This window comes from Ailuropoda melanoleuca, chromosome 16, assembly GCF_002007445.2.
Source record: "Ailuropoda melanoleuca isolate Jingjing chromosome 16, ASM200744v2, whole genome shotgun sequence".
NCBI classification, from domain to species: domain Eukaryota; kingdom Metazoa; phylum Chordata; class Mammalia; order Carnivora; family Ursidae; genus Ailuropoda; species Ailuropoda melanoleuca.
In genome coordinates this window covers 15,450,419-15,472,515 of record NC_048233.1, presented here as the reverse complement: position 1 = coordinate 15,472,515, position 22,097 = coordinate 15,450,419, and the positions used below count along the sequence as shown (strand labels likewise).

General features: G+C 36.2%; 1 protein-coding gene across 9 annotated transcripts in view; it reads left to right on the top strand.

The window, feature by feature from the left end:
* Positions 1 to 22,097, top strand: part of LMO3 (LIM domain only 3) — a 62,108-nt gene that overhangs the window by 8,172 nt on the left and 31,839 nt on the right. For all 9 annotated transcript variants that reach the window (XM_034645446.1, XM_019799142.2, XM_019799140.2 and 6 more), the window contains one exon: positions 727 to 940. In XM_034645446.1, the coding sequence (XP_034501337.1) occupies positions 735 to 940 (206 nt within the window). In that variant the 5' untranslated portion in view covers positions 727 to 734. The remainder of the gene's footprint in view (positions 1 to 726; positions 941 to 22,097) is intronic.

The following is a 22,097-nucleotide window of genomic DNA, read 5'->3' as shown; positions in this document are numbered from 1 at the left end:
CAAAGCGTGCAGTATACAGTGAAGTAAGCTGCCATTAATAGAGGCACTGGCTGATGTTTTTGTGAGTATAGATTCATTTTTAAAATTTTAACATAAGGAATAATTTGAAATATCAAGAGCACAGAAGGAAGTATTTGGATGCAACTAAGCAATATAGTATTGGTGAGCTTTTTGGAGGACTGCACTGTGTGTTTAACTATAAACATCTCCACTGCTAAGTCAGGTTAGTGTAATCCCAGAAGGGTGCACTCTCTTCCACCACCAAGCACATAGCAAGCAAATTTCTAACCAGTAAAGAAAAACTCATTCTTGACTCTTATAGCCTGTACCTGTACTAGTTTGTTAAGTAGCTTTCTTTAACGTTGTTAGCCATTCACTCACATTTTCTTCCCAAAGGAACCACCCTATGTAGACAACGGGGGACTCTACAAAATTATTTAAGGTTGCTTAACTTGGTGTGTATAATGCCAACTTACCATATACACCAAGAATGTGTTATTTTCACCACTTTGTATGTGTGACTTTCTAAATGATTTATGTAAAGTCTAAGGACTTTATAATGTCTGAGCCTTTTGTTTCAAAAATTGAGTGTGGTTTTGGTATGCCCCTTACAGAGGAAAGTCTAACGTTCCTTGAGACACTCAGGATTAAATATGAAGCTCGTTTAAGGTCTTTTGGCATCTTCTTGTAGTCCCAGCTCTCCTTCTTGTTTTTGTCTTCCTTTAGGTATACAAATGCTCTCAGTCCAGCCAGACACCAAGCCGAAAGGTTGTGCTGGCTGCAACCGAAAGATCAAGGACCGGTATCTTCTAAAGGCACTGGACAAATACTGGCATGAAGACTGCCTGAAGTGTGCCTGCTGTGACTGTCGCTTGGGAGAGGTGGGCTCCACCCTGTACACTAAAGCTAATCTTATCCTTTGTCGCAGAGACTATCTGAGGTAGGAATTATCCTTGCACACCAGTGATGACTGGATTCCTTTTAAAATACTTTTGTAAGTGTATTTTTTTTTTTTTGGTTTCATTTCCTTACTACTAGCTTATATTCCTGAAAGACGTTGACCTGTCAGCCTTCAAAATGTTGCCAGGTGCCTCGTATGCAAATTCTTGCTCAAGGAATGGCCAAGAAAGTCTCGTATCTCAAGTGTTTCCATTTGGCCTGCCTAGATGCTCATAGTTAGAAATAGGTGATCCCACTGCCCAGAAGGAAACCTCCAGTTCGCGGCAAGGATGTATTTGGTAGAAATCAGCACGTAAGTGTTGTCTTACACCAAACTGACAAAGTAGGCTGAGCTTGACCCGAGAGTTATTCAGCTATCTTCTGTTTCTGGTTTGTCAACGAAAAGCAGTTTGAGATTAGCTGGTGTTTGTTAGCATGTTTATTATATGGTTTTGAAAACTTTCCCCAAGTGTGAATACATCCCCCCACCCTCAGTGGCATTCCAAGTGGTCATCACAAAGATATCACTGAGCAGTAACAGCCTCAGACTTGCCAGTAGTGTTATGGAAATTAACACAGTAAAGATCTCCATCCTTACGGGGAGATGATAGCCACTCTCTAAACTTGGAAACATCTGAACAGTTTGAGGACAATTCATATGTTCTTGCTTAAGAAACCATGAAGCCCACTAAACCTGTTTCCCAGCATTTAGCACTCAACACATGAGCTTCTATTTAAGAAAAATTATTTTGCTTTTCAGGGAACTTTGTGACTTGATTCAGCTGCAAATTACATATATTAATAAAGTAGGACCTATCAAATTAGAGAAATGATATATGGCATCATATGGGTTTTCATATTTGATACAATTAATCATTTTTCTAGCCTGACATTAAGCGATTTATTTTGATTTTTTTTCCTTTATGACACAAAATTTATCAATCAGCCGTAGCTCCTTAACCATCTTGGTCATTTGGAGAAGTCTTTTCTAGGGAATTTGGTGCTTCCCTGTATGTAATTCAGTTATTTCTTGGTCTGATTTAATCTTAATCTAAAAATATATATCATTTGAGTAGAGGTAGTTTAAAAGGGTGAATCCAGAACAGTTTATCAGATTCTACTCTTCCCCCTCCTAGGACTGCCTCACCTGACAGCCTCCTGGCTAATTATGACCACTTGTTACTAGTCCTCTGTGTTCCAAGAGCACAAAATACATGCAAGGTGCCAACAATGGGAAGTGACTGTATAGCCAGGATTTCCCTTATTGTGGTGGCACAACTAATCAGAATTAACTTATTCCGTGAATTCTCTTAGAACTTCAGTCTTTGAACTTTTTCTTTGAAATAAAAAATTTTTCCTCTGCTCATTGTGAGTTAGAGCCTCATTTCCACATAAAGCGTTTGCATTTGCTTTCAGTGATTTAACAATGCTTCCTAGTTTGCTTTAAGTTCACTAACCAATAGTCATGGCTTTTCGACTCTTTTTTTGACTTTTATATTTGTTTACAACTGCAGTGTGTCAAGGGGATTTACGTAACAACAACTCCAAAACAAAGAGTTTGTATAGTCTGGGCGAGATTAAGGTGTTCTAATAAGCAATAAAGATAAAAATTATGTAAGATTTAAAGAAAGTTTGTTGAAATAGCTGGATTTTAAAAATTTATACTTTGCCAATGAACTCCCTGTATTGTGAGTTAAACTGTTTTGTAGTTGTGAATATAGCAGCAAGCTCAGAAAGAAACCTGAGACTTGTTTTATGTTAGTCTTCTTGATGGTAATAAAAATATGATGTTAAACTGCCATTTGATAATCTCCAGTAAGTGTTTTGTTGAAAGGGAGTTATCAAAATAGTTTCCGTATCAGAAATGCTTATCTTTCTCTGAGATAGATATTTTTTTCATGACATAACTTAATTTCCGATAGGCTCAAACTTTTATAGTTCGTTAACTTGTTAAAAAAAAAATCATACTCTTTCAAATCAAAACCCCGGTCCTGATTGCCAATATATTCATTTCTCAGAGTATAATTTCCTCTTAAATTGGTCATTACCACATTAATGACCAGTTGTTATGTTAACAGCCTAAGGATTGTTAACATTTCAAACTAAGTTGTTAACAGCAAGCTTATTCCTTATTTAAACTGAGGGTTTGTTGTATATAATGTGACTTCTTTGGCAGGGAGTAATTCATCAATACTTAAAAAATTGTAGAGGTGAAATGGGGGATTGGAATGTGTTTAAAACACTGTGTTGTATGTTATAGATTATGCTGCAGACATGGTATGTAGTTTTATATAAGAAGTGTGTATCTCAGTGAAACTGTCGATGTTCAGCAGCATGTCTCTTATTGGAAATTTAATAGTCTAATTCTGTATGTCAGATAGACAAATGCAATTAGGTAAACTTTATTTATAAATTAATTTCTTTGAATGGTATAGTCATTCAAAAATGTTTTTTGGATGCCTGCTGTGTGAGAGCATAATTTTAGGTAATAGACGAAATTAAGAAAAATAAAGGTTTATGTAAAATTGTTATTATCTAATTGTTTATTAATTACACAAAATCTGTAATATGATCAGTGAGCAAGTAATATTCTGTGGCTGTCTTCGGGAGCTTTGAAAATAATTTTTCTCGTTTCCCTTAGCTCACATTTCCTTTTTGTATTTTGCGTAGTCGATGCTTAACCATTTAAATCCTATGCACAAGTGGTTTTATTTTGTTTTTGGTGTTTGGATAGTGTGTGATTTCTTTAAGGCACCAAACAAGCCAAAAATAACTTACAGATTTGTATTTGTCTAAATTGGTAGGCATCAGTAAGTAAGAATATGGAAAATGATAAAGAAAAAAACTAGTTTTATCTGTACTGGTAAAGTATTGATTGTAGGTATTATCTTGGCCCAGATAATTTTTTCTTATTTAGAGAAGAGTGAAATATTTTTGCCGATTGTATTTAACTTCCTAATTAACTTCTTCTTCCAAAAAAGGAGACGAAAAACACTTCTTATGCTGAACAATGAGTCTTGAAGTTATAACATTTTATTTTGCATTACTTTGAGTAGTGGTAGTGATGACATGTTTTTTCAAGTTCTTTGAATAATGAATACAAGAATTTAAATCATAAGATATTTTCTTAGAGTTATAGAAACTATTATTATGGTAAATATGATTTCTCTCAGATTTTTTTCCTTCTTCGTGACACAATTAGCTATATTTAAGAAAAGAAAGAGGATTTTACCCTTTATGTACTGAATTCCAGATCTTAACAATTCATTTTCCATAACGGGGCTGGTATAATATCTTCTATTTTTCTGTAAAATATACAACGCACATATCTGATGAGAGAGAATTTGCCAGTTTGTAAGATTGTTCTCTGCCTTCGGAAATTCATTAGATAAAGAAACAGAGGGATTGACTTTTAAAACTTCCGCTGTTAACATGCTTTCTTGCCTTAAACTATGAAGCCAATCTGCCCATCAATATTTATACACCAAGACCTAGAAAATGTGTATGTTAAAAAATGTATCCAACACATTTGTAGCTTTTTTATTTTTTAAGTTGAACTTATGACAAATTAGACAAGGGAAGCATCTTTGTACCTTGAACTAGAGCTTACAACTAATAGAATGCCCAAAGTAGATTAATAATTATTGTATAAATACAGCGGTCTTAGGATGTTCACAGGACTCTAGGCTCTGCTGATCTATCTATCATCCTTGTTTCAGTTTGGAAAATATGAAAAAAGTAGTTAATGTGTAATCGGAATCATAGAATTAAAATTTTGTGGCAAGTGTTAAGAAGCCAGAAGCAGAGAAATAACAAACTACTTTACTTTTCAACTTGGAGGCAGTAAAGAATATCAGAATTGACCACTCAAGAGTTTGGGCGGATTTTTGCTTATTTTTTTTGTTAAGCCTAAAACTTCTTGTGTATTTTAAGCATCAAGTCGCTGAAGGCTAGATCTTGTATCTCCGAATGGGGTCTCAGCAAAGAATGTATTCAAAGCCATGTGCTGTGATATATAGCATAGAAGCTGCTTATATAGCTCTTCCTATATGAGAAGCCGAAAATGCCTTATATAAAATTGAATGTAATTTGCTATTTTTATATCTGAGAATGATTTGTTTAAAATGAAGCTGCTGGGAGAGAACGATGCTTCGTGTGCCACCATAGTGGTCAATTAAGAGAAAGGATTTGAAACTGTTATGCTGACTACAAATTTTACATGCTTTAATATAATAATATAATAACTTTCAAATAGAAAATGAAAATTAAATGCTACGTAGGGTATTAATCTGGCTATAACTCTATTTCACACTAATCAAATCTGGTGCCTCTAAATTTTTATATAAGGTTAAATTCGTATCAGTACATAATTACAAGCACGAATATGTTGTTTGTATTATTTTATCTGACAACTCACTGCGTAGACACTTTTTTTGTGTTGAATAGAGTGTTTATTCTTTTTTTTCCTTCATTGTCCTCTTTTTAATATTAGGCAGTTGAAAATAACTTCCCAGAAATCACTGCATTATTATTATCTGAAAAATCACTTTTTATTGTGAATTCTGAAAATTGAAGCTTTTTACAATCAATTAAACTCCTCCCAAATGAACTTCTTTTCTACAAGCTTCGTTTGAGTTTTCTTAACACTTCATTATAATCATAATTTTTATCATATTTAAATGTGTAACTAATCTTAGTATTACGAAATATTTTAGCATATGAGTGTATTAGACAATCACTTAAAAATATTGTTCTATTCCTCGTAAATGATCTTACCTTATTTAAAGCTTTATAAGAAGTTGTAATTTTAAGTCTACATTTTATCATAGGAAAGCATTATTGAATTTTATTTCAAACATTTTTGACTATATACTACTCAAGGACCAGTACAAATCAGTAGCGATCGTTTTGTTTCGTACAATACTTTGAGAGAGTGCCCCTCATTTTAGGAAAAATTGGTGGACTTCCTAAGCGACAAATCTTCTGCAGCAGTCTCTGTTCAAAGTATTTTATCTACATATAGAATGTCTCATTTATAAATTTATCGACGATATCTTTCTGTCCTTATTCTGTAATGCATCCATTTTCAGTGAATGAGTGTTTGGTTTTGGCTTGTTTTATAGACAAGATATTTTCATCGAAAATACCTCCCTCAAGAATATTGAAAATGCGAAAATAATTCACACTGTTTCTATATTTTTACTGTTTTTAAAAATCTTTTTATAAAGCATGGAATACTTCAGTCAGGATAGTTTTTACACGTGAGATGGATAAGTTAGACATACCTGACTTAGCAGAAAAATATTCTGTTTCTACAAGTATATTTAGGATTAAATGCATCTGGAAAAACTACATTTGAGAGTTGCTAAAATTGCTTATTTGGCACTTTATAAATACATAGAACTCTGGGAAAGAATCTCTATTTTTGGTTGCTCTTAGAGTATATCAAAGTAAGCCAGCATTTCATTTATAAACTCACCATTAACTTCCATTAAGTGACTAATAATAAATTTTAATGCTGTGTTTTGACTGCATAAACATAATTTATTAAGGAATCTCCTTTTGAAAATATGCTGAAAGTGGTAATTTTGTAAATGGTTTTGATGAATATATGCATTGTAGAAATGTATTATGTAGTTCAGGTTTTTGCCTCACATAAAAATTATATAACCTAAAAGAAGAATTACACCACCTTAAGCAACCATTATATTTTCCTTCATTACCCTGGGAGGCATTGAAATCTTATTTTTGCATTTGGTTTGAAAACATTTTCCTGTTCCTGTGAATGTCTTCTATTACTCAGAATTATATACTGCAACCACATCCTGTCTTCCAAAATAAATTAGCTAACATCTCTCACTTTAATCAGTATAAGAGTTGTCAATGCAGGAGGAGATCTTGAAAACAAGGAAAGTAAAAATAAAAACAACAATATTTTTTCTATTCAATTGCCCAGATATTTTTTAAACAACATTTGCATTAACCATGTTTCTTCAAAAAGGCATTTTTCTTTCATTTTAATTTTTTGTTGGCTTATACAAGTGATTACGCCTACAGATATGTTGAATTTCCCCTAGTTAAGCATTAAAGAGGTGTCAGTTTGTATATTCACGCTGCACATACACATAGTAGACTCTGTATGACCTTAGAGTGAACATTAACTTTTGTCGTGATTGACTTTCGCCAGATCACCATCATTCGACAGGCTTTGAAACTTGTAAAATTAGATACTTGATGCCAGCTAATTTCTTAGGATTGTAACTGGAGCACTGACTTATTCTAATAGGGTGTTCACCATCCTAAGAGGAAAGACAAGTTTTAGAATACTATAGAATGCTCAAGTATATTCCCTTGTGATTTTTATCACCCAATTCTGGTTTTCTCAGCTCTGATGGAGTTTGATACTGTCTGTCCTGTACCTGTTTCTACCATCATAACACACTTGTTTTAATGATTAACCATATATTTCCCTTTTCAGGCTGTTTATAAGAAATTTGTTTTGAAGTGGAAGTTTACATTGTGAAGCAGGAAATGTGGCACTTAGATTTTTAGTTCTTACTTTAAAGCTTATTGAGGTTTTTTTGACCCTTTTTATTGATATTAATTGATAACTTTCCTCTAAAGGAGTTAGGACCTAAGCACACCCTTTTATTATATTCATCAAACATATTTACTGTATTCGCAAACTACCCACATCAGTCACCTGTGCATTCACCTGTGCCTTTTCTGCCTTCTCCTTCTTTTACCATAACTTCTTGATAGAGCATCTTCACCTCAATAATATTTTGTATAGTTATGTAAAGATTCCAAATCTTTTGCTAATTTGTTTTTCCTTCAGAGTGCCAGTTTTTTTATGATGCAAAAATCTCTAGCTGTGGACTTTACTAGTTTAAAACAAAATCACACTTGAGATAAATAATCATCTTGGAATAGTCAGATCTCTGATTTGAAGTTGGAAAATTAACATTAAGCTGCATGTATTAAGTTAGACTCTAACCAGCATGTGTTGTTATGATTCAATTTAATATTAAAAACTCTCCAACTGGGCTACAGGGAAAATAAAAGACTCTCAGGAATTCAAAGATTATTTGCAGAGGAGTACAACAAAGCCATATTTAAATAAAATTGTTATTACTAATGCAGTAAAACATCATCTACATTAAACCCATCCTACTAATAAAAACAGAAAATCAGTTTTAGTAAACATAAATATCAGATATGACAAGGACTAGTAAAGGGGAAGGAAACTTCATAAAATGTGCTAATGTGAACACTGTATAGTAATCTAAATACCACTGAGAGAAAATAAATTCCCATCACATTTATGTTGTGGGATCCCAACAGGCAACTTCAAGAGGAAAAAGAACATTTTGGACTTGCTAGTTTATTCTCATGTTCTAAAACTTTTGGAACAATGCTATGCTTTTATTGTTAAATTCCAACAGAGGGTCATACTATTTTTGAAATTATTTTGTTCCCTTGTTGTTACAACATTTCAAAATCTCTTATGTGATGTCCCTTAATAGATGGCTCCCATTTCCCCCAAAATAGCAGGTGCAGGGCTGTTACATTTCAGAATACCTATGGCATGAAACATGATGCTTCTTTTGTGTTTATCAACTACTCAAAAAAAATATATTCTGGCCGATAGCTATATATTAGACCGAGTGAGATGAGTGATTAATACCTGTTACTTTGCTTAGATGAATGGGGGACGGAGTAAGAGAGGTAAATGGAAAAAGCCGTCATAACTTCTAACACTAAATATGAGTATTAGTTTCAGTGGGCAGGTTTATTTGTATTTTCCAGGTGAGAAGTTCAACTCTACTATGAACATAATTTTAAAGCCTGTAAGTATTGCATGTGAATTTCCACTGAGAGATCATTTGTGCTTTGGGAGATACAAAGAAATTATAAGTTATACAATTGCCTTAAAACTTACAAACTAGTATTTTCTGTGGCTATTTATTAGAAAAAAAAATTTGGAAAGTTCCTAAGCTACAAGAATCCCCTCTTTCCACAGCACGTCCTTATTGAGTGGGTAGTAATGGAGTTTATATTTGTGATTACACGCTTTGCTATCTCTCTAACATTTAAAAAATGAAACCATTTAGTTACTTAATGAATATTTGAGTATCAATACTTCATTCCTATAAATAATGAATGTGGAATATTATATTTCTAATTGATTTTATATAATATATAAACAAAGTTATTAATATTTTACTATGTAAAGAATAAGGTAGACAGAAGGAGAAATTTGGGAAGAACTTAAGGGCAAATGATTTTTCAAATTTTCTACAACTGACGTCGTCACTATTTTTTGTTCAATAACTAAGTAAAATATGTAAAGAGGTTAAGCCTAGTTATGTCCCAGGGAAGCAATATAGAGAATGAGAAGAGGTATACTCAGAAGAGATTAGAAGAATTTTTGAGGAAGAGAGGTTATAAATAATATATAAAAATTGGGCTCTTTAAAAATCCTTTTGTGAGCTAGTAGTCCTATTACAGAAGCTGGGCTTTGAGCTTCATAGTTGTATTTTGGATGCAAGGTATTTGGATGCAAATAGGTATTTGGATGCAAGGTATTTGGATGCAAGTTGTATTTTGGATGCAAGGAAAGTTAGCTCTGTAACTTTCATGCAATTTGCATTGTTTTCTTCTCTTATCACAGATATCGGTACAGTCAACAGAGGTAAAATTGACACCCCTTTTAAATGCTTAATGTCATTGGTCCCCATTTTCTCATTCAACATTGTTCTTGTTGAGGTGGTAACTTAAGAACTGAAAAGGTGAAGGAGCCAGCCACGGGGTTGTAGATGAAAGACATTCTGGACACAGGGAAGAGCCCATACAAAGTCCTTGCAATGGGAGCTTTTCTGATGTGTTTGAGGACCATCAAGGATGTTAGTATGGTTGAAATGAGTAAAAGCAGAGAGACAAGGATTAGAAGCAACCATTAGGTGGTCCCATGGTATTCCCTGTTGCTGTTACAACCAAGATGCCCTATACTTTTCTAAATGTTCCATAAGGAAGTGATAATACTTCTGTGTGGGAATTGCTGTGAAGCTTATTGAGATAAGCTATTCCAGACAGCATTCCATTTGGGATTACAGAACTCATCAGGACAATGTATACATGGTAGTATTTCAAGGTGAAATACAAAGGAATGTCCATGTTGATAAGCTAAGGCTACCAACACAGCATGCATGAGTATAACACCATGGCCAAAGATGCTGTTAAGCTCTGTCCTGATCACAGCGTAATTGATAGTTTTTGAATACTTGGGTAATAAAAATTGCAAAGATGTGGATTTTTCAAAGGCCTCTGAAGGGTGATAACTTTCATTATTTTTAAAAGTCAAGCCAAGCCTTATTAAATTATTTTCTAGTATAAAATATTTAAAATAACATATTTAATTATTGTAAATGTTTCCAAATCCACCATCTAGAGGAAATGTATCAAAGTCCTGTTGTTATTTAAAACAATTTATTTAATCGTATTTTTGATGAGATGGAGCAACTGTTACATAAACGTTCTGTTTATCCTCCTATTTCCCATTCCTAACCTAACCCCAGTTCACTAATTTTAGTTTCACATCAAGAAGTGCTAAGGATTATTCTTGAAAACTAAAAGATGAATATGCATTTCTGTTTGTGAGAGTGGGATTTGTATGTACAAACTGTCTTTACTTTTAAAAATGAAAAAAAAACTTTAAAATTTAAATACAAATCAAAGTACTTGAGCCTGTATTTATATTTATAAAATGGGCTGGGATGGATCATGAGGATTGGCTGAGAAGCTGTACTAATGTGCCTGGAAATTTTACACAGAGGCACAGCATGAATGGATGAGCGTTGAAAATACACTTCAACACAAAGAAATCCAAAACCTGTTTTTCAGAAAGCTACAAGAAGGTGGTGGCCAAATGGCTTTACAAATCTTGATTTTTACTGTCATCTTGTTCATCCTGAGTGCTTCTTTTTGTTACAATTTCTAGCAGCCCTCCTATTTTTTTGGTAGATGGGACATCTGTAGGCCCTGCCATCTTGTCTTGGTTGAGTTAAAGACCTGTATTCCTAATCATTTTGTGATTCTCACCTACCAGAGCACATCAATTTGAGCTTGATTTTAAGGAAAAGTTGCTTGATCTTGACCTGACAGTTTGCTTGTTATTTAAATAATGTTGGTAGTAGTAATTATTAAACTAGCAATTGTCTTTGCTAATAGAGACCACTTGCTTATTTGGCTAAAGGTGTTAAATGACTTGTGTTCTTGATCAATGGTAGATTTCCGCAGTGACTTGAGAAAAAGTTATACATTTTCAGATTTTAAGTTGAAAAAAAAATTTTTCGATTTTCCTTTGAGGATTTATCTGCTGGGTAGTAAACAGAGCCTTTCATTTTTAACCACAACTCGGTTTTTTACAGTCACAAGCTTATCCTACATTCATTCTAACACAACCAGTGTATTTTAAATCATTTTACGCTGTATTTTTTCTTGTTCTACCACACTGGGTGTTGCCCCCTCCCCTACCAACTATCATTAATGGCAAATTAGTCATCTGTTGCTGTTATGGTGCATTCATCTGCTGGTTCTTACTTTCTGTCTCGCTTTATGAAAGGATAAAAGTCACGCCAGTTCTTCTTAATGTCCTCAGCATCTTCCAAAGTAGGTGAGGTTAGATCTAATCCTTCGATTTTAGACACGTCAAGTAGCATAATGGTGCTGAGTCCAGATGTGGAAACTGCCCTGTCCTACATTCAGCTGTATATTCTTAGGCGAGTTACTCAACCTCTCCAAGCCTCAGTTTACCCATCTGTGAATAGGAGCAATAGACCCATTCCTAGAATTGTCAGTGAGTGTCAAGGGAACACCATAGAGAAAGATTTGAACACATTGATGGACCCTCCAATGTGAGTTTCTGTTCTTATGAAGAAAGGATAGCGCTGAGTTCTGAAGATAAGATAGTTGGAAAATTAAACATTAGGAGAAAATTAAAGAAGTGGATTAAGATATGTTGTTTAAGAATGATTAGTAATCAGGAATATGAGAAGCTACTACTGTCATAAGATCTTTTATCAATTTTTCATTTACAAAGAAGAGGGATGAAGAAATGCCGAAATGCCATGTGTACCTGAAGGCATATGGGAAAAAGTATTTCACGGTGGATATTATTAGAATTTATTAAATTAGGATTATAGTATATTTTACATAAATGAAGATGAATTGGAATCTTTGGGGGGAATTATCGAACGTGCGATTTTCTTTGTCCCTGAGATGGTAGGTTTCTGAAATATCTAACGTGCCCACGCTCTCCACATGTTAGCATGAGAAAGTTCTATGGCCCTTGTGAAGCATTACATTGACTATCCCATAGGGAAAAACTATATATAAAATCGCAGCTTGCTTTAGGTTTCCTGCATAGTCTTGATGTTTGCAGCTTTTTCCTCAGGTGGCAAGGACGACTGAATGCCAGTATCTTCTCACTGGGCTTCTTTTTCACAACACTCTCTAAACATTTTGATTATGTACCTTTATTCCTAAAGAAGTTTAAGTATACGCCTTTACTTTAAATGTATATTTACAAATCATAAATACTCCGTTGCACATTTTTTCAATTAGACTCTTTTAAAGGATAAGATATACAATAAATAGAAATAGAAATGCCGATAATTGTTTAAGCATCCCTGGGATTTATGCACGCCCAATTTGGAGAGCACTGTTACTTCTAAAAAGCTTTTTAAGCTTGATTGAAAGTTGTTTGGGAGTGATACTCATACTCGTGGCTACGAGGGGGGGAAGTATGGATACTTGGGGAAAGAGTTGTAACAGAAAGATGTGGTAGTTGAAAGGAAAGGACTCTGTAAGCATGAGCTAAACTGCCTTGCTCTGTTCTTTTAATATTAAATCAAGGTTTTCTTTCCTGAGAAATGTGGCAAGGCAGTGACTCTTTCTAATGCTATACTGTAGCCACTGGCAACATTAGTATGAGGCAGGGAGGGTTTCTCCCCCTCCCCCACAACCCCCTATTCAGGACACAGTGAGATTTTAGACAGATAAATGCTAAGAGAACCCTATGTACCAAAGGCAGTGTTTACTGCATGTAATACATATCATTGTTTGTCTCCTGTAGTGAAAAATACTTGTGTCGTGCTGTTAAAATGCGCTCCTGACAGACCAGTGCTTGCTATTATAGGGTCCATTGCTTAAAAAAATGATACACTGACAGAAATACAATTTAAGAAAATTTAACACCAAGGGTAGTCAACCATGTAGGCTACTATTAAGGGGCCAAAACTCAAGGCCAGGGGTTTATTTAAAAAAGAGGCACAGTTTATTTGCTGGTAGTAGGCAAAGTTAGAAGAAAAAAAAAATCGAACTTGAATTCCTTGCTCTCTAGTCTGTAGAAAATTAATGAAAGCAACAGTTCAATAAGATTTTATTGCAGAAATGTTTAAGTGAAACATTTTAAAATGCTTCAGAATTTTTAAACAGTTACTTACCATTTAGAAAGCTGTAACATTCTGATGCGTAACAAATTGTTATCATGGGATCCTAGGCACACCCAGTGATTTTCTTAAAATGTGTAGTCAGAGCTGGTTAATCTGAATCACTTTGTTCATTTCATTTTTGTGTGTGCAGTTTATAAATATATTTGAGATTGACAGGTCAGCAGCACCCACAATTACTACAATTTAAAATGTAAGCTATTGTCCAAGTACCCTTATGGGCATAGTTTTGTAGCTAAATGCATTGGATTTGTAACAAGGCCTTTTGAGAAGGAAAATAACCAAATATGAGATGTGATGAAATATGCTGAGTTTCAGAAGAGTGCAGAATGTTCTAATGAATAAACTGCTACTGAATGATGATAGAGCATGTGTGTTTTAAGCTATCACATGGCTCTATTATTAGGGGGGAAAATTCCATGAATTTAGATGAGATGTGTTATCTAATTTTACCATTTTAAAAACAAATCTGCCATCCAGTAGTATTTGATGCCAACTGTGTATGGATTACATGTTCCTTTGGGAGAAAGGTTACAAAAGTAATGCAATAAATAATCTGAGCTTCAAGGAGCTTAACTTGGGTATCAGAGAAGTAGAAAAACATTGTCCACCGCTATGGAGAATCGCAGACGTGTGTCTTGCGTTCTGTACCCTGTTGGTATAGTCTTCGTGCTACATCTAGGCTTGGGCCTTTGGAGGCAATGGGTCCTGCCAAAAAAGGACGTCTGAAGACAAAATGCAGTATTTTTGCAGATGTCCTCCAGAATTCAATTGGCCTGAATCTGAAATATTATACAACATAATTTTCCTGTGAATATGGAAGATAATGATTATTGTGAAATTGCCCAAACACATTGTCCAGGGTCTCTGTGACTCAGCTGTGTTGCAGAAAACCCAGAAATCCTTCCTGAAGAAGGTTGTGACCCATGGCTCTCTTTGGCACAGTCAGGCAGTGGCTCTCCATGCGTGTGCTTTAGTTATATTTATAAAATTCCACATGTAGGCTTTCTTATATCATGGTATCTCCATACTCTGTGTTCTTACTAGAGGTTACAACTTCAAATGCTTCTTTTTTCAATTCTCGTTTTTTAAGTTGTCTGAAGAAAATAGTATTTATGGTAGATTACCTGAAAAACCCGGATGTTAAGCTATTTCTTCTGATAGTTTTAAAAGATATGCTTTGGATCATTCCAGAGAGCTATGTACTTGACCTTGACACCTCAAAATTCTTCACAGCACTGCACATCAGGGTTTTGCCATTATCCTGTGTTAAAGAACATTTTAATAAACAGCTGCAAAATTGTCAGTGTCTTAGGGATGCTCTTGTGGGTTCTGTTTACTGCACCACACAATGTCCTATGGACACTGCTGAAATTTCACTCCCTCTTAGAGTCAGAAAAGTTCCCGGGACTCTAACTGATTAAATGGTGTTTTTCTTGGGCCTTGTGAATCATACATTGTTTACATTTTCCCTCTTTTCTTTGTCTTCTGGGAAGCTCAAATCCAAATTTACTTTCTAACAACTGTTCAGAATGGCATGATACGTTAATATGTTCTCCAAACTTTTATATTCTCTTATCGTATTTTTATTATGATATCTGGCGCTATATATTTCATGTGAGGGTGATTTTTGACATCACTGCAATGAAATAATTTCAATAACTGGAATGGAAGAGCTACAGTGGAGAAATCACCGCTCTGGGAGGTGGGAGGCAGCCTCCCCTGAGAAAAGAGCTCTCATGGCCATTAGAATTTCCCTGAGATTAAGCAAGATACATTCTGGAACCCTCCCTGTGCCAGAGTTATGATATCTGAGGCCATGTACTTCTGAGGCCCCGTGATTCAACCCTGTAGTTTCTCATCACCAGATGCAAAGTAGATTCACTACGACCACCCTGTCACCTGCCAACATTAATTCTAATCCTCTCATTTCCATTTTTTCCTTCATTTGCTGGATGTTTCTACCATTACCTTGATTCAACATTTTTCTGTTGAGTCCTCTGGAAACCTCATGTCACCATCAATAATCTTTGCTGTATCCACAGTCTTTAGCAAGATGCTTTTTCCATCAAAGCATTGTCTTAACTGAGTTTCATCTATTGCTTTAACTGAAACCTGCCTCTCCTTTAGGGGAGCTGTCAGTAGGGCACAGGACTCCTTATTCTGACATCTCACACTTCAGGAAGCCAGAGGGGAAAGCTGGCATTATCTTGGATACGCACAGCCATCACCACTCGTTAATGAAAATGCATTGTCCAATAAAACACATACAATCTGATTACACTAACTGTTACCCTTTCTCTCACTCCTGTCATTTCTCTCTTGCCATAATTTGGGGAGATTTTAAAAGTTTGTAGCTGATTCATCTGAATCCTAGCCCTAACTTACTGAGCTTCTTTATCCCTACCACTGAACATCAGCCCTCCATTCCCAAGATTGCAAACAGGTTCTTGTCCTTAAAGAAAAATATTCCATCTTGGGAATCCTAAACTCCAGAAGTTTGTCTTGTCTCGCAATACAACTGCTCTTTGATTTCAGACATTCAGCTCTCCCAGTATGTCTTTTTTTCTCCTGATTTGGTCAAATCTCTCAGACTTCTGTTCTTCCCTGCCCAGCTTTGAATCCCACTGTTGATCATGTGAGCCTCCTTTCCATCCTCTTCTGCTGTGGCTGTCCTTCTAGTGTAGTGCTCACCGAGGCTCTAGTCTGGCAACTTGGCATTGTGATAGCACTTTTTTTCTATTCCTATACCATGGCTGAGCATTGCTGGAAACAAATAGAATACAGATAGATGCTCCCACAAATAATTGGTTTCCCCTCTCACCTGGCCTCTAGGGATGGATCATTTATTTGTCCTTGGCCACCATCCATACCCATGACCTTCTAAACTCTGCTGAACATTTACAGCAACCCTGACGGCCCTTTCTTTGGACAGTTGACGTGTCTTCTCATTCTCAGCAGATGCCTTTGCTGCCTCCTTCAAAATTGAAGCCATTAGGCTTGAATTGAATCAGCTTCTTGCCACTATTTACATTTCATCTACTTTTCCATTTATTTCAAAATAATTTTATCTCTTCTTTGTGGGTGAAGTCTCCCTGTTCCTTTTAAGACCAATCCCATGGCCTTGGTCTCCATTCCTCTCAATATCCTGTGGGTCTTCTTTTTATGAAGTATCTCCTTTTTCTTTGGTATCTTTAGCGTCTTCAAGAAAATCTTGACACTTGACACTTGAATATGCTATAAACTTTCCCATTCTGAAAAAAAAAAATCTTTCTCCCGAATATATTTGGTATTACCCAATTCCTTTATTGTCCAAATTTTTTAAAAGTGTAATCTATCCTCGTCATCTAGACTTCCTCAACCTTATCGTGCGTCTTCCACTTGCTACCTGGCTTGTCCTTTACTGAAATTGCTGTCCCCGATATCTAGTTATTGCTAAAACCAAGTGGATATTTTCTCAAGGGTCATTTTATATTTCCTTTTCTCTTTTAATAGTGCCGATCACCCTTTTAAAAGCTTTCTACTGTCTGGCATGCCATGATCCTACACGGTTCAGATTTTTTCTGGGTGTCTCATCCTCATCAGTCACTTAAAAGAGTGAAGGAAGATCTTATCATATTGAGGTATAACTCCTTTTTTCTAGGAGCTATTTGTCTTCATGGTTTTAATTCCTGCTCATTTTGCAATGGCGCCTAAGTCTGCACCTGCCTTCCATTACGCTCCGCCAGGCTTCAGCCATGGACGGCTAGCAACTTACTTGGTATCTGCAGTTGAATGTTCCAGAGGAAACTCAAGCTCAGAATATCTAAAACTCAGCTTAGAAAAAATTAACGTAATTCTAATAGAGTGCCTTCCCCTGAGAGAGAGAATACTAAAATATATAGAAACTACCTTTATTTATGATTCCAGATTTGAAAACTTGAAAGGTATTAGCAACTAGTCTGTCAGTGTGTAAAATGAATAATACACTAGAAACAGGTAAGATCATTTCTAGAATGCAAGGAATGAATAGGTAAGATCATTTCTAGAAAGCAAGAAATGAACAGGTAGATTATTTCTAAAATGCAGGGACATGCTTCAACCCAATTCATTACATTATCAAACTAAAAGGGAAACAGCATGGCTATAGCAACACGTGACAAAAAGGCAATGGAGAAAATTCAGCCCCATTCCAAACTTCTAGCTGAAGAGAAATAGGAGGAAAGCAGTTAAATAAGTTCAGAATATTAACTGAAACCTAATAGCAAACACAAAACAGTTAAATGCTGAAGTCATTTCCATTTAAATCAGGAAAAAGCCAGGGATATCCAATATTGTCACTTTCCTTCAATGTTGTTTTAAAGGTTCTAGCTAATGTAACAGATAGAAAATGAGGTAATCAGTATAAATATTAAAAAGCAAATTATTTTTCTTGCAGATAATTGGGAAAACTCAAGAATCAATATGAAAATTTGTCAGAGTAGCTAAATAAAAGACAAGGTGAATAGAATTTGTAGTTTTCTCTATGCCAAAAAGTGACTCATTAGAAATAAAGGAAGAAATTCATTGAATGGTTAAAACAAACAAACAAACAAAAAAACCCTTAAAAATACATAGGTTGTAGATTCCAATAACAATGGAATTATGAGGATTTGTTTTAACATTGCAAAATGAAATCAACCAAAGTGAGACTCAGATGGTAGCAAATATTTTTTTAGGACCTACTGCCTTCCAGATACAGTTCCAAGGACTGGGACCACAGCAGTGACAGACAAAAATCTTTGCCCTTGTGTATCTTATATTTTAATACTATTTGTGAAGTCTTTTCCTTAAGCTAGGAACTATGCCAAGTGTTTTACAGATGAAATCTCATCTTTTGTAACTATTATTACACTTACAGTAGAGACACTGAGGCACGGGATGATTAAATTATGTAGCTGGGGTTCCCAAGGCGCAAATGGCCAAGCTCCGATTCAAATCCAGACCTTGTGTCTCCAGAGCCCACTCTTACTGGCCGTGCATTAGTGTGCAGTGATCATGGGTCATAGAGCCCCATAATGATGCCAGTATGAACAAAGGGAGCTATTCCCTTACACGGCAGTGTTATCTTTTTAAACTACTGGTATACCATTGCTAAATTGTCACTCAATTAAATATATACCTGGGAGGGTGTGAAGTACCTACCAGGAAACTTGTTTCTTATCAGTAGCATCAGACACACCCAATTTTAATTCTTTTCTGAGGCTCACAAAACAGTTCCCTGTGAAGTCTACCCATTGTCTTTCAGGTAATCATTTTGTGAATGAATAGAAAAATTTAGGCAATTCCTTGTTCTTTGGTTTCTTAAGCCTGTTGGAAAACAGCCCAGCCATTTTATAATGGTTCCCCTAAATATATTAATAATGTGTATGTAAGGGAATATATATATATATATATAATTTAATGTTTGAAAAGACATTTTGTTCTCTTTAAAAAAAAATCCCTATGGAAGTTTATGACCTTTGTAATCAATCCCTTTTTTAAAAACTGGGCTCTAGAGAGTGTTTGGGTTGGAAAAGGTCACCTATTTGCAATGATATATTCTGTCAAAAGTGTGTATAAGTGTAATATACTAGACCTTAACAATGCAATATATTTCATTGGAATAAGGGACCTTTTTTTTTTTTTGCTTTTTATTTCAAATTGTGACTTTATTAAACTGTAGAGCTATGAATTATTTCTTCTTGGATACATTCTTTTCATGAATTAATGTGATTATTGTAGTGCTTTGAAATTTTTCTAATCAGACCTGAGCCTGGGCCAGGCTGAGATAGGTCTGTACCAAAGAAAGTGTTACTTCTTCCCCTCCCCCTCCTATCCCCCTATCTACCCAATTCCTCCCCTCTTCCCCCAACCCTTTTAACACTGAAGAGGTGGGAAGTAATTTTGGATTTATACTGTTCAAGTGAACTAAGTAAAACAGTATTTTTCAAACTTCAGTAGTTTATGTGAATGTTCGAAGAAAAATAAGTTCTCCTAGAATCCCCTAAATGGCCAATGTCAGTGAATTTGAGAAAATTGCCGTACTGTCACTTTAGGTAGTCACTTAATATTTTCTGTATTTTCTTAATATTTTCTGTAAGTTTAACTATAAGAGTTTGAAGAAGACTTCTGATAGTAGATGAGATTGGCATGAGAGATGAGGAGAAAATGCATTTTAGATGGGAATAGTTGCCTACCTGAGCGCTGGAGACCATTGTGAACTTAACAGTAAGGCAAATGGGCTGGCTGGTCAAATTAGGTGTAGAGTTGCTAGACAAAATACAGGATCCCCCGTTAAATTTAAATTTCAGGTAAGTAATGGGTCATTTTTTAAAAATATAAGTAGGCCCCATGCAATATTTGGGAATCCTAAATCTGGCAACTCTAATTAGGTGACTCATTTAGAAGAGAGAATTGTGATCCTGTATAATTGGTCTGGAGAGGCATACTGGGCAGAATGAATACTATTATGTGAGTAATATGGAGCTATTGTAGGCCATTGAACAGATAAAAAGAAGAAATTAGTGCTTTAAAGAAAAATCCTTTTCCAGATGTGCACAGATTTTTTTTTTTTAATGATTTATTTATTTGAGAGAGACAGAGAGGGAGAAGCAGGGTCCCCGCTAAGCAGGGAGCCCCACGCAGGGCTGGATGACCTTTGCTCATGACCTGAGCGAAGGGAGACGCTTAACTGACTGAGCGGCCCAGGCGCCCCTGGACTGTTTGTTATGAGAAGAGAATGGATTATTTGGTCATTGTTATCCCTACTTATCTCTCTCTCCAGCACTGGACTGCAAACCTTTTGAGGACAAGGCAGTGTCCTACTTGTTTTACGATACCTGATGTCTGGTAGAAAACCTGGCAGGTAGTAAGTGCTCAATAAATCTTCTTGGGAGGGCAGGAGGAGGGAGTGGAATAGCATGAAATGCCAGCAGGAAGTGAGATGTAGGAGATGGCTGCTGAGAACGAGAAGGAGGCATGCCTCCCTGGGCAATCAGCGTGAACGTCCGCGCACCTTCAGGGCTGCGGGCCTAAGCGAGATGTGTAACATCGTGACCTGTTCTTTTCGTTACTCCGGAGAGTAATGGGGTAATGATGGTAAAGAATATGACCAGATATCCAGGGTAGTGATGATACCAGATACAAGTTTTCCCCACCTTTTAGTAACAATTCTGATACGTTGCCACCTACACCGTCTGGAATGCGATCAAAGACAGACCTAATTGGTGCGGAGCTTGGGCAAGTAGATGGTGATGTTGCCTAACATGGGGCTGGTGTAGCTTTACTCAGTGTAGCTTTGTCCTTATTCGGTTATTTCTATGAGGTATAGCTCAGGAAAGGACACGGGGAGTGTGGTCTTGTAACAGCTTCTAAGTTATTTATTTTTGACTTCTGCCTAGAGGTGTTATAGGCATTGTACACTGAGTTCAAAATGGGATTCTAAAAATAGCTGATACTAATCTAGTGGGTATAAGTAAAATTCCTATATGAAATCTAATTTGTTGACAAGGAAAGAATGCTCATTTCCAGTTATGTCCCTGCTGTGGATTTCAGTAACGTCAGGGCATATAAGACATGCGTTAGGTAAGGGAGAGTGCGTGGTACCAGGGAGCTTACTATCTAGCAAGGAAGAGACAGAGGAAAAGAAGCTGGTACAAATATTGTGAGGTCCATATGGTATATCAAAACAAGTGGTTAAATATCCAAAGGAAGGCGGTGTTCTTTTCACCTCAGGGAAATCAGAGGGTGACAATTGAGCTGAATATGGCAAAGGAGTAGTAGTTTGCCAGGAAGAATAGGGGCTTAATACTAAGGACTGATAGGATATCAGGAGTGAAAACAGATGGCAAATTGAGAGAGAAGAGAGCATGTTGGGGACAAGGCACAGTTGTAGAAGAGAAGACAGAGAGGAAGACTGAGGCCAGATGGTTTGGCCCTTTCACGCCTTCATGCCTTTATCCGTCAATGCAGTGGGGAGTTATAGAGGGTTGCAGGCAGAAGCAACACACTGGATCTGTGTTATCGGATAACAGTAACTGGCTGCAGCATGGAGAGTGAAGAACAGGGCAGACCAGGCTGGTAGAGAAAGATGTTCAGCTAGGAGGTCACAGTGTGAGTCAAGGGCAGAAATGATGCATGCTAGAGATGGGTCACTGTGGTGGAAGAAAAAAGGGACATATCCATAGAGCATTAAAGAGAGAGAACTGGCAGGATTGACTTTGAGGGTTTGGGGAGGGGAGGAGGAGTCAAAGATGAATTTGAGACCTCTGGTTTGAGGGACTTGCAGATTGTCCTGACCTGTCAGCCCGGAACAGGAAGGGGCGTGGCTATGTAGTCTGCAGAAGAGAGACTTGTTCTTCGTAAAGAGATCTAGACTTGTTCTCTAAGGCCCCAGTGAGTGGAAGGTCTAGAAAGATAGATTTTGGCTTTAATCATAAGTACTTCTGGGAGGTCAGGAAGTGAAAAGGGATCTTTAAGAAGTGGTAAATTGCCTCTGGGATTCCTTTTGTTCTATTGAGGCAAGAGCAGGAATCCATGGATTTCACCACCCCAATAACTATCCATGCGCCCCGGGCATGTGACATAATTCTGAACGCTTCCTTTTCCTCATCCATAAAGTGGGGGAATAAACTGCCACCTGTTAAT